This window comes from Diaporthe citri (genome assembly GCF_014595645.1).
Source record: "Diaporthe citri strain NFHF-8-4 chromosome Unknown scaffold_9, whole genome shotgun sequence".
Classification (NCBI taxonomy): domain Eukaryota; kingdom Fungi; phylum Ascomycota; class Sordariomycetes; order Diaporthales; family Diaporthaceae; genus Diaporthe; species Diaporthe citri.
In genome coordinates, this window is record NW_025064854.1 from 1,246,338 (window position 1) to 1,259,196 (window position 12,859).

At 54.2% G+C, this 12,859-nt stretch overlaps 6 protein-coding genes across 6 annotated transcripts; 2 read left to right on the forward strand and 4 right to left on the reverse strand.

Annotated features, from left to right (window-relative positions):
• Positions 1-1,695: 1,695 nt before the first annotated feature.
• Positions 1,696-2,502, forward strand: INS49_015470 (uncharacterized protein; the record flags this gene model as incomplete). The annotated part of the gene is made up of 1 exon (XM_043176151.1): positions 1,696-2,502. The coding sequence occupies one exon, from the start codon at positions 1,696-1,698 to the stop codon at positions 2,500-2,502; it is 807 nt and encodes a 268-aa protein (XP_043019606.1).
• A 1,291-nt stretch (positions 2,503-3,793) lies between these two features.
• Positions 3,794-5,999, reverse strand: INS49_015471 (uncharacterized protein; the record flags this gene model as incomplete). The annotated part of the gene is made up of 5 exons (XM_043176152.1): positions 3,794-3,813; positions 3,872-4,017; positions 4,080-4,955; positions 5,014-5,625; positions 5,743-5,999. The coding sequence occupies 5 exons, from the start codon at positions 5,997-5,999 to the stop codon at positions 3,794-3,796; spliced, it is 1,911 nt and encodes a 636-aa protein (XP_043019607.1).
• Positions 6,000-7,540: 1,541 nt separating this feature from the next.
• INS49_015472 (uncharacterized protein) lies at positions 7,541-8,138 on the reverse strand (the record flags this gene model as incomplete). The annotated part of the gene is made up of 2 exons (XM_043176153.1): positions 7,541-7,939; positions 8,046-8,138. The coding sequence occupies 2 exons, from the start codon at positions 8,136-8,138 to the stop codon at positions 7,541-7,543; spliced, it is 492 nt and encodes a 163-aa protein (XP_043019608.1).
• Positions 8,139-8,653: 515 nt separating this feature from the next.
• On the forward strand, positions 8,654-9,637 carry INS49_015473 (uncharacterized protein; the record flags this gene model as incomplete). Its single annotated transcript, XM_043176154.1, has 1 exon — positions 8,654-9,637. The coding sequence occupies one exon, from the start codon at positions 8,654-8,656 to the stop codon at positions 9,635-9,637; it is 984 nt and encodes a 327-aa protein (XP_043019609.1).
• Positions 9,638-9,908: 271 nt separating this feature from the next.
• On the reverse strand, positions 9,909-10,149 carry INS49_015474 (uncharacterized protein; the record flags this gene model as incomplete). The annotated part of the gene is made up of 2 exons (XM_043176155.1): positions 9,909-9,947; positions 10,009-10,149. 2 exons carry the CDS (start codon positions 10,147-10,149, stop codon positions 9,909-9,911), a joined length of 180 nt encoding a protein of 59 aa, XP_043019610.1.
• Positions 10,150-10,219: 70 nt separating this feature from the next.
• INS49_015475 (uncharacterized protein) lies at positions 10,220-12,098 on the reverse strand (the record flags this gene model as incomplete). The annotated part of the gene is made up of 4 exons (XM_043176156.1): positions 10,220-10,782; positions 10,838-11,290; positions 11,357-11,483; positions 11,538-12,098. The coding sequence occupies 4 exons, from the start codon at positions 12,096-12,098 to the stop codon at positions 10,220-10,222; spliced, it is 1,704 nt and encodes a 567-aa protein (XP_043019611.1).
• Between the last annotated feature and the right edge of the window lie 761 nt (positions 12,099-12,859).

The following is a 12,859-nucleotide window of genomic DNA, read 5'->3' on the forward strand; positions in this document are numbered from 1 at the left end:
AACAATGTTCCGTTCCCACCCTCCACTTCGTGGCCACTGCCCCAATTCCCCAGATTCTTGGCGGACCTAGCCGCTCGTGGGGAATCAGACTATGCCTCGGCGAAAAGCTGTCCACATGCCACTGCAAGGGTCGCCGTTCGGCAACGGCCAACTGAGGCTTGAAGGAGTGGTGTCGTGCAATTAGAGTTCCCCGTATCCACCTCTGCTAATCCCTCCCGGGCGGTCCCATGCGAGAGTCCAATTTTATCTGGGTCTGGGGAAGGGTAACATTGCGAAGATCTGAGATCTACCGGGTGAATGGGCTATGGACCAGGGTCGAATTGGCCTTGTTGTCCAGCCCGCCTGCCAGCGTGCTTGCTGCGTGTCACACACGACGATGGTGGCACTCTGCGATACATGGGCGTGTTGGCACGCACGAGTTTTCCTTCTTGGACAAGTCTCGTCACCCGTTTCATTTTATTTATGGCGAATGGCGGCGGGAGGAGGCGGGCAAGACAGGCCCGAATGGGGAAGAGGGCGCCGACTAACACAACTGCGGGGGATCGCCTCTGGGGGGTGCTTGGACGATTCTGACTGGAAGTCTACTGCAGTGCCGTCTACACATGCGGTAAGTGAAGCGTACCGCAGTTTCAAGAATCCCACCCTATCCTGGAATCGAGCACAGCTCTTGCGCGAGGCTGGCCAACACAGCTGCCCGGCCTGTCCTTTCCCCCTCAGCACACATCATCATATGCAGATCCCCGGCCTACCAACAGGATGACCGGGTTAATAGCAAAACCTGCTAAGCCTCTCCTCCTTGTTTCGGCCTCTTCCAGCGCAAGAGTGCAGCGCGCCACAGCGATTGGTGGTTCACACATCCCGATTCCCTGCGCCGGTGCTTTCGACTCACGTTTCTTTGCTTGCTTGCAACGTCGGGCGTCATCTGGAGGCAGGGAAATCTGCGCAAGACTTGGTATCGAATGACATGCTGTCACCCCTTCTCTGAGACTCGCATGAGTTCATCCCTCTGGATGTGCCCTCGGACCATCGCAATTATCGAGCTGTCGACCTATTACCTAACAACGTCACAGCCAGTGGCATCCCCTTGGCTTGTATCCCCGTACCTCAGATCGAGCTCTGGATCCTTCTCTGGCGGTGTTTGGCCCGGCGGGCCCGTGTTGACGATGCAGCCATCGGCCATCTAGCCCGCTCTGGACTGTGCAGTAGTCACCTGTCAGCTCAGGCACGGCTCTACCTGCCCTCCCTCCCGAATGGTGAGGATGGGCTGGAAGCTCGGGGAAATTTGGATTGGCAACCCCCCGTTGCCTCAACTGTAAGGTCCTTGGCTACTTGCAGGCAGTCTCCAAATGTGGACGCTTGCTTCTGAGGGTTTCAAGGATGCCATCTCCAGGAGCCCAGGGTGGCGGAGGTGTAAGTGTGAGACGATGGCTGGCTGGGATGGGCCTTCCGTCATTCCCATCACTCACATCACAGCAATGGACGAGGGTATCGGCCGAGGGAGTGGCACACCCAAAGCTTGTGATGGGCTCTGTTATGTCTATATGAACTGACGTACCCCCCTCCAGCCATTACTCCCCGGCATAAATCTGGAGTCAACCAAAGGGACGAATTCTATTGTCATAAGTTTCTTACCAACCCAGTCTACACAAACCCAACACTCGTTGTCGACGGAAGTCAACCCTTCACATATTCATCATGAAGTACTCACTCACCCTCGCCGCCATGGCCGCAGGCGCATGCGCCACCAACCTCCCGAGGGTCGTCCTCGAGCGTGACCTGGCCACCATCCAGGGTGTGATCGGCGACGTCTCCACCAAGCTGACGGCCCTCAACGACGCGGCCCAGAGCTTCAGCGGCGACGCCGGCGCCCTGACGTCCGCGTCCAGCGACCTGTCCAGCACCATCAAGTCGGGCACCAGCACCGTGCAAGGCACCGACCAGCTGACGCTCACCGACGCCGTGTCGCTGCAGTCGACCGTGCAGGGCCTGCAGTCCAACGCCCAGACGCTCGTCGATAACCTGGCGTCCAAGAAGTCCGCCATCGAGCAGGCCGGCCTCTGCGACACCGTCCTGCAGCAGTCCCAGAGCCTGTCGACCGACTCCCAGTCCCTCATCGACGCCGTCGTCTCAAAGGTGCCCCAGGAGGCCCAGTCCATCGCCCAGAATCTCGTCGCCGGCTTCACCGCCAGCCTCCAGCAGAACCAGGCCAACTTCGCCCAGGGCAACTGCACCAACGCGAGCGGTGGCGGCGGCGGCGGTGGCGGCTCCGCCCCCTCCAGCACCGGCAGCGGTGGCTCCTCGCCGTCCAGCAGCTCCAGGTCTTCTGCAACCGCGACTGCTACTAGCGGCGGTGGCTCCTCCGGCGGCGGCGGCAACGCTACCCACACTGGCAGCGGCGGCGCTTCCCCGACCACGTCTAGCCCGACCCAGTTCACCGGTGCGGCCGTCGCGAACGGCGTCCCCATGGCCGGTCTCCTCGGTCTCCTCGCTTTCCTCTTCTAAGCGACGAGCTACCGTTTGGGGTGTATGTCATGGGAAGTTGAGAAGGGGAGGAGAGATGGTCTGTGTAGGTTAGCAGAGGCATTGTTGGTGATTGGATGTTGGGGGCGGTCTGGCACTGCATCGGTGTGAGAGACAGAGAGAGAAAGGGCACTTTTTAACTTCACAAGTGTTTCTAATCGTCGGTTGACCAGGGTTGCTCTAATGGGATCACTTGCGGCTCTTGGGCGCCGTCTTTTTATTTTGTGAAAACGTAAATACCGAGAATACACATACACACACCAAAATGATTCTTACTGCAGAACATCAACGCAGATCGCCATTGCGCGGTGCTCAACTTGCGCGTTCATGCGAGTGGCCGTGATGACTTGACCGAAAATGGATGCCGAGGGGTGGGCTGGTGAGTGAGATTGTCGAAACACTTCCTGCAGGGTCTCGCGACAGTACTGTATCCGGCACTTGGCGCATTATGCCTCCCAATGCTACGAAGGGTAAGAGGCCTACTGGGGTGTTGTTAATTCTAGACCTTGTGAGCCACAGTGCTGTCCTTTGAGACTCAATGTGCTGGCGTGCTTTCTATGCAACCGTAGCTCTACAGGAGACTGGCATTAGCTCAAAACTTTCTTTTATGGAAGCCATCTGACACACTGGCAGTGGTGGAAGTCTAATTCGTTAAAGCTACTTGCGCCCGCATTGCCAACTCGTGCAAGCCTGCCAAGGTGGCTGGTTTCTACCAGGTTTACATAGCTTCCTATATCCTTGGCATTGAACGACAGCTCACCTCAGCCTGTTTTTGACGGAATGTTGTCTTTCTATGAAGGCAGGTTCTGAGCTGAAATCGTCACATTTTAGAACCCGGCCATGAGCTGGCTCCTACAGTATCTATGAGAATCAAGCAAGACACCTGGCTCAAATCATGATTTGCGCAAGCCAACATCAAATGCTGGACGAGATAAAATACTGATGACTAATTCGACGATAGAAAGAAATCTGCCCGCCAGTCGGACATCAATCGCATCAAGAACAATAACACTTAAAGCCCAAGACAAGCCCTCCCTGCGCTCAGGACAAGCCTCCTGTCTTCTGACGATTATTCAAGTTCGTGCACATTGCTGCACCTGGGCGACCCAACGGCTTCCCAACGTCATTGTAACGCCCGCGCCACCCCAATGCTGAGGCGGCGTAGGACTCTATCCCACAGGAGGTTTATCCCCCATGATGTTGTCCCGTAAGAAGCTATCCCACAGGGGGTGGAGGATTGTCCCACAGGAATTTATCCTACAGAAGACTAGTGTCATCTAGGGTCGGTGGTAGCTGTGTTCAAAGTTAGAGATTAGTCATTCTGGGCCAAGATTCATGAACAACTACTTACACATGCTGACACGAGACTGTGCCTGCTTCCATCTCGCGTCTGTCTCGCGCCCAAGGAAGGGCTGGGAGGCATCCGGACCGTGGTACTCCTCAACGTTCGACCGCGGCACGGGGTTGTATTTCCTTGCGCGCCTCTTGCAACATAGCCTGCAGTAGTTGAACAACGTTAGCCAAGAATCTCACGTCCAGAGGGATGCGGCAGCACGTACCAAATGCCAGCGATGACACAGACAATGAACGCGCCGCCCAGGCCAGCAGACAGCCCGATGACGAGCCTCTTGAAGTCCTCGGACATTCCATTGTACTCGTCCTTGGCATCATCAATAACACCCGAGATCCCATCCCCGATACTTGAGCCGTCAGTCTCGACGGGAGGCACAAAGGAGACGGGGCTGCCGCTCGAGCCCTTGAGCTTCTGGACGGCCTCGCCGAAGGCAGAAACGGCGGCGACTGCGGCGGTCGTCGCCGTGGCAGGGAAGACCGGAGCCTCCCCCTCGGCCACCGACACGATCGCCGTAGAGGTCGTGGTCACTTGGACCGTGGTCTGCAGGGAGGCCGGGCAGTTCCTCAGCCCCGCCTGTTGGCAGACGATGTTGGTGATCGTGACGACGCTGGTGGCTTCGGTCGGGGTCAGGTCGGCGCGCTCGGCCAGCAGAGCCGGTGCTGTTTGCCTCGCCTCAACGGACGAGGTTGCAGAAGCCGGGTCGATAGCGCAGGCAGAATACAGCGTGGTGTAGTAAATCTGGATGCTCGTGTTGGGCGTGGGGCCCCATTTCTCGTCTCTGAACTGGACGAAAGCCCCCGCCAGGGCGCCGAGGCCGAACTCGTAGGACTCGACCACTGGCATGAGGCAGTCGTCGTCCCTGGTGGCCAGTTCCAGGGCCTCTGGCGTGGTGATGTTCGTGGTGAACCGCGCAAGGTCGGCGTACACCGTTGCCGACGACCCGGCGGCCAGCTTGATGAAGTCTTTGCCGAGGTCTTGAGACATGTTCAGGCCGGCGGTGACGCCGAGGCGGAGGGTCGCGTCGAGCACGATACCGCTTGAGCCTACTGTCACTGGGAGGAACTCAAATGAACCGCCCGTACTGTGAGGACGTTAGTGATTTCGTGGCGGGAATGCATGTTGCGGAGGGGAAGACTCACAGTGTGATGCCCGAGACATCACTGCCAAACATGGCGATTTGCATTGCCAGACCGTCGTCAAATTTGACGTGCACACCTGTGCTGATACTTGCCTCTGTGCTCAACGTCAAAAGCAGTTCCAGAGTTATGACAACGCCAACCAATTGATCCCCAATTTTTATTCCGGCTGGTTGGAACCACTCTGGAGGATACAAGTTGACCTTGTAGGTCTGGTCTGCGTCCAAGGTGGCCTCGAGCTCCAGGTAAAGCTCCAGGTCATCAAATTCGAGGCTCAGTGTTGTTTCCGGGATGTTGGTCAGGTTCATCTCAAAATCCACGTCGAGGGTGGGGAGGGCGTAGGCACTCCAGTCAATATCGAGCTCATCGAAATCGCCGGTCTGGAAGAATGAGACGACGTTGTCTCCGACTGTGTCGGTGACGTTATCGGCAACGTAATGAGACCAATTCTTGAACTGGTCCCAGACCTCGATGCTGATATTCTTGACCTCGGGCCAGAATTGATCGTGAAACTCCGTCAGGGCCTGGGTGAAGTTGAAATCGCCGTCGACAACCAGGCTTGCGTACGCTGTGCCCTTGACGTAGCAGCTGACGCATGATATAGACAGAGATTTACTTCGTAGTTGAGAAGAGGAGTCAGCGCGTGAGGTCGATATAAAAAAGGGCGTCACACCTCCCCCTTCCCGGCCCCCAAACAAAAAAATAGAAAAAGGAAAACAAAAGGAAACTCACTAGCTGAAGAAAGTCGCGTCGTTCCACATCAAATCCAGAGACCCATTGGTCTTGTAGAGTTGAGTGTCCGAATCACGCTGCTTGAGACCCGCCGTTACCAGATCTCTTTGCAAGCCTTGCAGAGCCTCATTTCCAATGGGTGCCACGTCGCGACGGGTCTCGAGAACTTGAACCGGAGCCGAGGGACTCTGAGGACTCCCTACGGCGAATTCAAGAGCGAGTGCCACAACTGCGGTAGAACTCCAGCGACAGAGCATCTTGAAAATAGTTTCGACTGATGGCTGTTGTCACCTGGAAGTAGAGCAGAGACCCGTCGAGGTCCAGACAACAAAGTCAGGCTGATGAGGACGACGAGCCATGGCGACGCTGAGGAGCTGGTATGGGAGATATTATACCGACCCACCGGAAGATTAAAGGGCCTCAAGGATGCAGTGGGCATAAGACCCGAGATGCACGTTGGGAGGGCTGTACGCATGTGCGAGGCGCGGGTGGGCGCGGGCTGGGTCCGAGGTGGTGTGCTGCGGCGTAGAATATGCAGTTGGTTCTAAAATGTCAACACATACAATCCTATTGTCACATCCGACCATGGTTCCATCCCAGCCCGTGTGCTTCAGCCGCACTGGATTTTGACTGTTGGTTGTCGCGTGCACCTTGTCCCCCAACGCGTGAAAAGTGATGGCATTATTGTCAAATGCCTTCCGAGGCGCACCGGATTTCGGATATCTCTTGAGGTCTTTGCGACAGACGGCCGAAGCTGCAGTATTTCAACCTTCACACGCTTGTATTGAGACAGGTCAGTGAGGTTCTCGATAAACTCCTCCCCTGCTGACTCTCTGTTAGGAACAACCCGGTATGTGCCAGCCTATTGTGACGTGTAATTGCATCATCTGCAGAAATGCACCTCACATAGCTCCTGGCAGTCTTGGCCAACTGTGACCTACATTTAGGATTCCCAGGGCTGCTGAAGCTGAAAGATCAAGTAGAGTTTGTGAGTGATCATCCCAGGGATTTTGCCCTTTTTATCTCAGCAACGTGCCAACGGAAATGTCTGCAAGGGTGTTAACTTCGTTCGTGACTCACGCCACCGGTCCCTTCTGAGCCAAGAAAATGGGAATTCTGTTGGTTTTTGCTGTGCCTTGCAGCCTGCTGAAATACGTGGCTGCTAGGTATCAGTCTGGAGCACGAGCTAGTGTGGGAGACCCTTCGCCTCACCCAATTTAGATCATCCTGGAATGAGAGCCGTGTGTCTTGTTTATTTTGACTGGTCAACTACCAGCATCACTCAGTCGCAGCAACCTCCCCTGTCCTGTGATAAGCCGTCCTCGGCCAGCCTCTTCTAGTATAACCTCTTCTGGATCACCCTCCTCTGGGGTACCCTCTTCTGGGATAAGCCTGGGAAGACTTCCTCTGGGCACCCTTCCGTGTGATAATCTCTAGTGGGATAACCTCCTCTTTCCTCGAGGATAGCCGAGCCCCCGCAAGGACCATCCCCTTTAGGACAACCTCATGTGTGTCTTTCTCTGGATGCTCTCATCTTGTACAGGTCTCTGTGGGAAAAAGAAAGAAAGCACAAGCGGCCTCGTACTTTGGTCTCGAGTCCCGGCGCAACTCCATGAAGCACTTGTTACATTTTTACACAGCCTGCGAAACCCAGAAACAGACTCGTGATATTTCAACCGGGAGAGTCAAGGAGACAGTGCCGCCGGAATTCGCAAAAACAGGCAACCATCGAGTCTCTTTTCGGAGGTTTCAGGACGTGTCTGCACTCTTATTTGAAGGGCAATGCTGTCCCTACCCGTCACTGCTTTTTCATGTCCTTCTCCACCCAGTGCATATCACCCCTGTTCGGCTTGCCATCCTCGCCATGGTGAGCTACGACACCCTTGAACCGTTTGTTCTGGTTGGTGATTCCTCGAATGTGGCCGGGGTTTTCCCTGGGCTTCTTTTGATAATTGCAGGTTTGGTTGTCCGAGAACACTGGATACTCGTACAGGGAAGTGGTGCTGCTCGGGGCGCTATCGGTTCTGACCAGCTGCGAGATCTGCGTCTCTCCAGGCTCGTTGTAGAATTTGTGTGGATAGCCGGACTTTCCAGTGTCTCGCGGGCTTGGTGCGTTGGCTAGCTGTCTGGCGATGGCCTTTACTCCGACTCGGTTGCCTGACTCCTTGCTCACTAACTTGGTCTTCGCTTGGTAGTACTGTGTTCATGAGATTTCAATGAGAATCGCAATCGAAATATAAGGAAGAAACGAGGGTGCTGTTTGTCCAGGGGAGCTTGTGACCACTGATGTACATCGTACTTACCTCTTCATTAGGGTCAGGCACCTCGTTGTTCTTGTACGGATTTGAGGAGAGCTTCTGCTGGCATGTCTTCTTGGGAGGTGCCATTCTGAACATTCAGGTCATTTGCTGTGACAGCTTCTCAAAAAGCAGTGAGCGAGTGTAAGGCAGGTATTAGGCTGCTGTTGCAGTTCGAAAAGACCCATTTTGAGACATGGACACTGACTGCACAACCACTTACTGGTGAATCAACTTCCAGTGAATGAGAAGACCGTTTGTCTGTCATTGATGAGAGGCCGCAAAACGTCTACCTGAGTTAACCAGCAAACGGAATTCATCCCAGTGATTCATACCTGATAGCAGTTGCGATTATGGGTCTTTCCAAGTGAAAGTAACCTGAGCAAGTGCCCACTCACAAACGGACCCTTCGACTTCGACCCAACTCAAAACGCCTGCGACCTGCCTCGACCAGCAAAATTCTGGTTCTTGCTTCTACAACTCTCCCACAGTTGCCAATGTCTTGAGAATCGACGACACCAGCAACATCCTCTAGCCCCGAATTGTGGTGCATTCATTTGAGAACAACTACCCATCAAAAAGTCCTTGTCACTGTCAACTACCCGCCAGACATCATGGGCCTCTCACTTTCTACAAACCGACGCCCTCTCAAGAAGCACCCTCTAAACTTCACCATCGACACCCTTCACAACGATGACGACCCATGGCCTATCGAGTGGATGATGTTCAACATCCTTAATGATTACCTGCAGCCTGACAGCAAACTCTCTGACAACGAAGCTGCGCGATGCCTTGATGCCATCATGCCCGAGAATCGACCTGATCAGCTCAACGAAAAGAAGGAGCCTGCTGACGACTGGATGCTCGAGCTCTCCGACCTCATCTGGGACATCGCCCAGCAAATTCCCTGCGACCATGAGGGCCAGGACAAGCTCGTCCAGCTTCTTCATGCGCTGAAGCGACTCCCTATCACCCAGACGATTGAGAACTACCAAGGAGAGCAACTGCCCGCATGGAACGGATTCAGTCACTGGGATGACAGCATGCGCCACGCCCACGGCTACCCTGAGAAGAGAAGGGAGCCCAACAAACAAACATGCGACCAGTACGTCAACGCCTCCGCCTTCGCTGCACGAGTCCACGCGGCAGGGATGCAGTCTCCTCTCCAATCCCGTGCCTTTGTCACCATCGGGATCGCCGTCGAGGGGGTCATCCCCGACGATGAGCTTCTACCTTGTCACGTCATCGCCGGCGCTCAGTGGATTGTCCTGGCAACTGAGTGGCTGTGGGGCCTCATCCGATGGGGAATGGTCGACTACCACAAGCTCAGAGAGGACGGAAGTAAGTACTTAGCATTTCCGCCTGCGCGATGGGTGCGATGGCTACACGGATTCCAGGAGGCGGCGGCCACTGGCGAGGGAGATGAGGTCAAGTACTGGGCTGGTCTGGCAGTCGCAAAGATGGAGGGGATGATACGCAGTCAAGGATTCACTGATGAGATGATGGAGAACTGGGATCCAGAGAAGCGATCGCTGCGGGCTGACATATGGACGGATGAGAAGTATGCGCACCTGTTCAAGGTTCCGGAGAAGGACTAAGGACTTTGGTATCGGGAAACATTTTGATTTGTGCCTGGGGCAGCCAGAATTATGCGACCAGAGCAGCTTGACGGATATGAGAACATCACTCCTGGCTTCCAAGTGACAATGAGGGCACGTATGCGCAGCGGTATCTAATCCCTTTCCACCACTCCGTGATGAATATTGTGTTGTGTGAGCTCGTTGCGCCAGGAGCGCATGATGAATGGATACTGTTTGCCCCACTGGCACTGGTCTTGGTACGGCATCAACAAAGCTATGTTCCTCAGAATTATTCAAGACCATACTCATTCTTGATCATATCGGCGAGCTTTTACCGAAGATGTCAGCGCGTTTTCTAAAAACACCGATGGAAAGGGCAAGACTCTTACCATCTCCGCCGAAGCGTACACCGTCGCACTCGGGGCCCCATTGAGCGGCATGGGCCAGAAGCTGATATCTGCAACTCGCAGGCCCTCGACCCCGTACACCTTCAGCTGATCATCAACAACACCCCCAAGATCCTTCAGCATCATCGCCGCAGTGCAACACTCGTGTCCATTAGAAGGATTAAAAGTCTGTCGAACAGCCTCCTTGATCTCATCATCTGTCTGCACCCCTGGGCCCAAACGGAGCCACCTCTGTCGGCCCCAGCACCCTCATCGACGGCGCGTCCATGATTTCCCGTGCCTTTTGTACAAGAGCCACGGCCATGTCTAGGTCAGTCGGGTCGGTGGCCGCGCGGAAGTCGACGAGGGGGTTCGCCAGGGGGTCTGTCGAGTTGATGTTGACTGTGCCGCGGCTGAAGGGCTTGAAGAGGTACAGCGTGCCGGTGTCCGCGGTTCCCCAGTGCAGACCACCGATGGAGACGTCGTTTTCGAGCTGGTCGAGCATGATCTCTCGCTGCCTTGTGTATCCTGCGACCACGGTGGGGTCTGTGTCTGGTGGTAGAAAAGCACTGGGGCTCCCAATGTTGCGAGCGGTTTCGATGATGTCAGCATAGTCTGAAGTCAAGTTTTGCAACGGGAGAGATATGAAATTTGTGCTAAGTGTTCGTGTGATTGTGTACGGGCCCTGGCGGGAAGCGTTGTAGAGGGCAAACTGCTCGGCGTCGTAAGTAGCATTTCCGAGCAGGCTTTTCCAGTTCGGCTTCACGTTGTTGCTGACTATCAAGCTGTCAGCCTTACGGATCTCAACATCAGACAATCATTGGATACTTACAGTTGTACGACATCGTGATGGTGGGCTGATCCTGGAAATTCTGTCCTACTCCAGGCAGGTGGGAAATGACATCAATGCCAAAGCTGGCCAGCAGAGACTGGGGTCCAACTCCAGAGAGCTGAAGAATCTGTGGTGTATGAAGGCCTCCTGCCGCCAGTATCACCTCCTTCGATGCGCGAACAGTCGTGGAGTTTCCTCCCGTCGTGGGTAAGAAGTCGATGCCAGTGGTTTTCTTGCCTTCAAAGAGAACTTTGGCAACGGTAGTATCTGGAAGGAGGTGGTAGTTGGGTCTTGAAGAAATTACTCGGTCGTAATGGTTGATTCGAGCGTGATTCCGGTGTCTCGTCTCGGCGTCCTCCGAAAGGCGAAGCCAAAAGATGCCTTTGACGTTGCCAGCATTGGGATCGGGGCATGGGGTGACTCCAGTATATTCTGCCGCCGTCCACCAGTTCCCTAGACGGTATCAGAAACCCATTCGACATGCATGGAACAAAATCAAATTTGTTTGGGCATTCTTACCACTGCCAGGGAAGAAGTAATTCGGATACGTGTTTTGAACAGGACCTTCGAAACCATGAACAGAGTCAATCCAAGAGATATTTCCCGCAGCTGCGAATGCCGCATCGGGTGCAGTGAAGTTCTCGCTCTACATCATCTAGTGGGTCAATACCATATGGCTGTCTTGCAGTGGATGACAGACCTTCTTGAAATATGGGAGCAGGCTGTCCCACGACCAACCCTCGTTGCCCAAAGCGGTCCACCCTTCATAATCTTCAACATCACCTCGCAAGAAGATCATTGCATTGATAGTACTCCCGCCCCCTACAACACGCGCACATGTTGCGAGGCGGACGCTATTATTCAGCTCTGTCTGAGGCACCGAGACCATCGGCCAGAAATACGTGGCTGGGTTGTAAGCTCCTGGCACAAGGACGGCGTTCTCTCCGCCATCCAGTGGGCCGGCTTCGACCACCAGGACGGACACTAGGAGTGTCGAATAAGCTTCTAGTCGACGCAAAGGCTCGGTCACGAGTTCTTCTGGATTACTAATACCGTCTGGGTTCTCTGTCAAGCGATCTGCAAGCGTGAGACCTGCGATTCCGCCTCCGGCGATGATAAAATCATAGCTCTTGGTGGCATTGGCCAGCTCTCGAGAGATCACTGTTGCGTGGTGGGGGAATGCCTGCGCCTGCAAGACGAATCGCCTGACACAAGCGATTAACGCAAAAAGATGGAAACTGAACTTGAACGATGGTGTCATTTTGGCGACTTGTCGCAGTTGATCCAAGATGCGTGATCCAAAGAGGTGGATTGAATCATGGGCAGAATGTCGTGGATATGGAGCATCGTAAGATGACAGAAGCCAATGCGACTCTAATAAGCTAGTCCTGCTTATTTGTTTACGCGATGCAAGCTTCTTGCATATCGAGCTATCCCATTCAAGGACGAGCTCCGAGGCTTGAAGTGGACCGTAAGCTGATGCAGCAAGCCTCGGAGACGCGGCCGGACGTTAGGCTGTTGTCGAACCAGTGTGACAAGCTTTGCATACTGAGAAGCACTACTTAAACATACTAGTCCTTGCTCTTCAATGTAGACTGAATAAGGTCGCCGGTGGTCAGACATCATAAGGAGCTATTCTCTTTTCAGACTGCGATTTCCTCGAAGTTGTTCGAGCGGTGCATGCACGTGGGGTCAGGGTGGTTTCTTCACAAGATTTTCAGGGTTGAGACCATTCCCAACCAAAACACCGCAGGGCTTATAGTCTCATTGATTATTCAATTTCATGAAAGAAAGGGTAGTTGATACGGCATGCCTTAATTCTATCGCCTGACGATAATCCAATATACATCGTTCGAATCGCAAATCGTTAAATGCGTTGACAGAAGTGGACAGTGTGCTATTGTCTTTGTTAGGTGGCTTGAAATACTGATATGACCACACAATGGACATTGTGGGACATCCCAAACTTCTTAATCTCTCAGGGGGGAGTTACGTTTCATGTGTCAAAACTGTAGCAAGAAC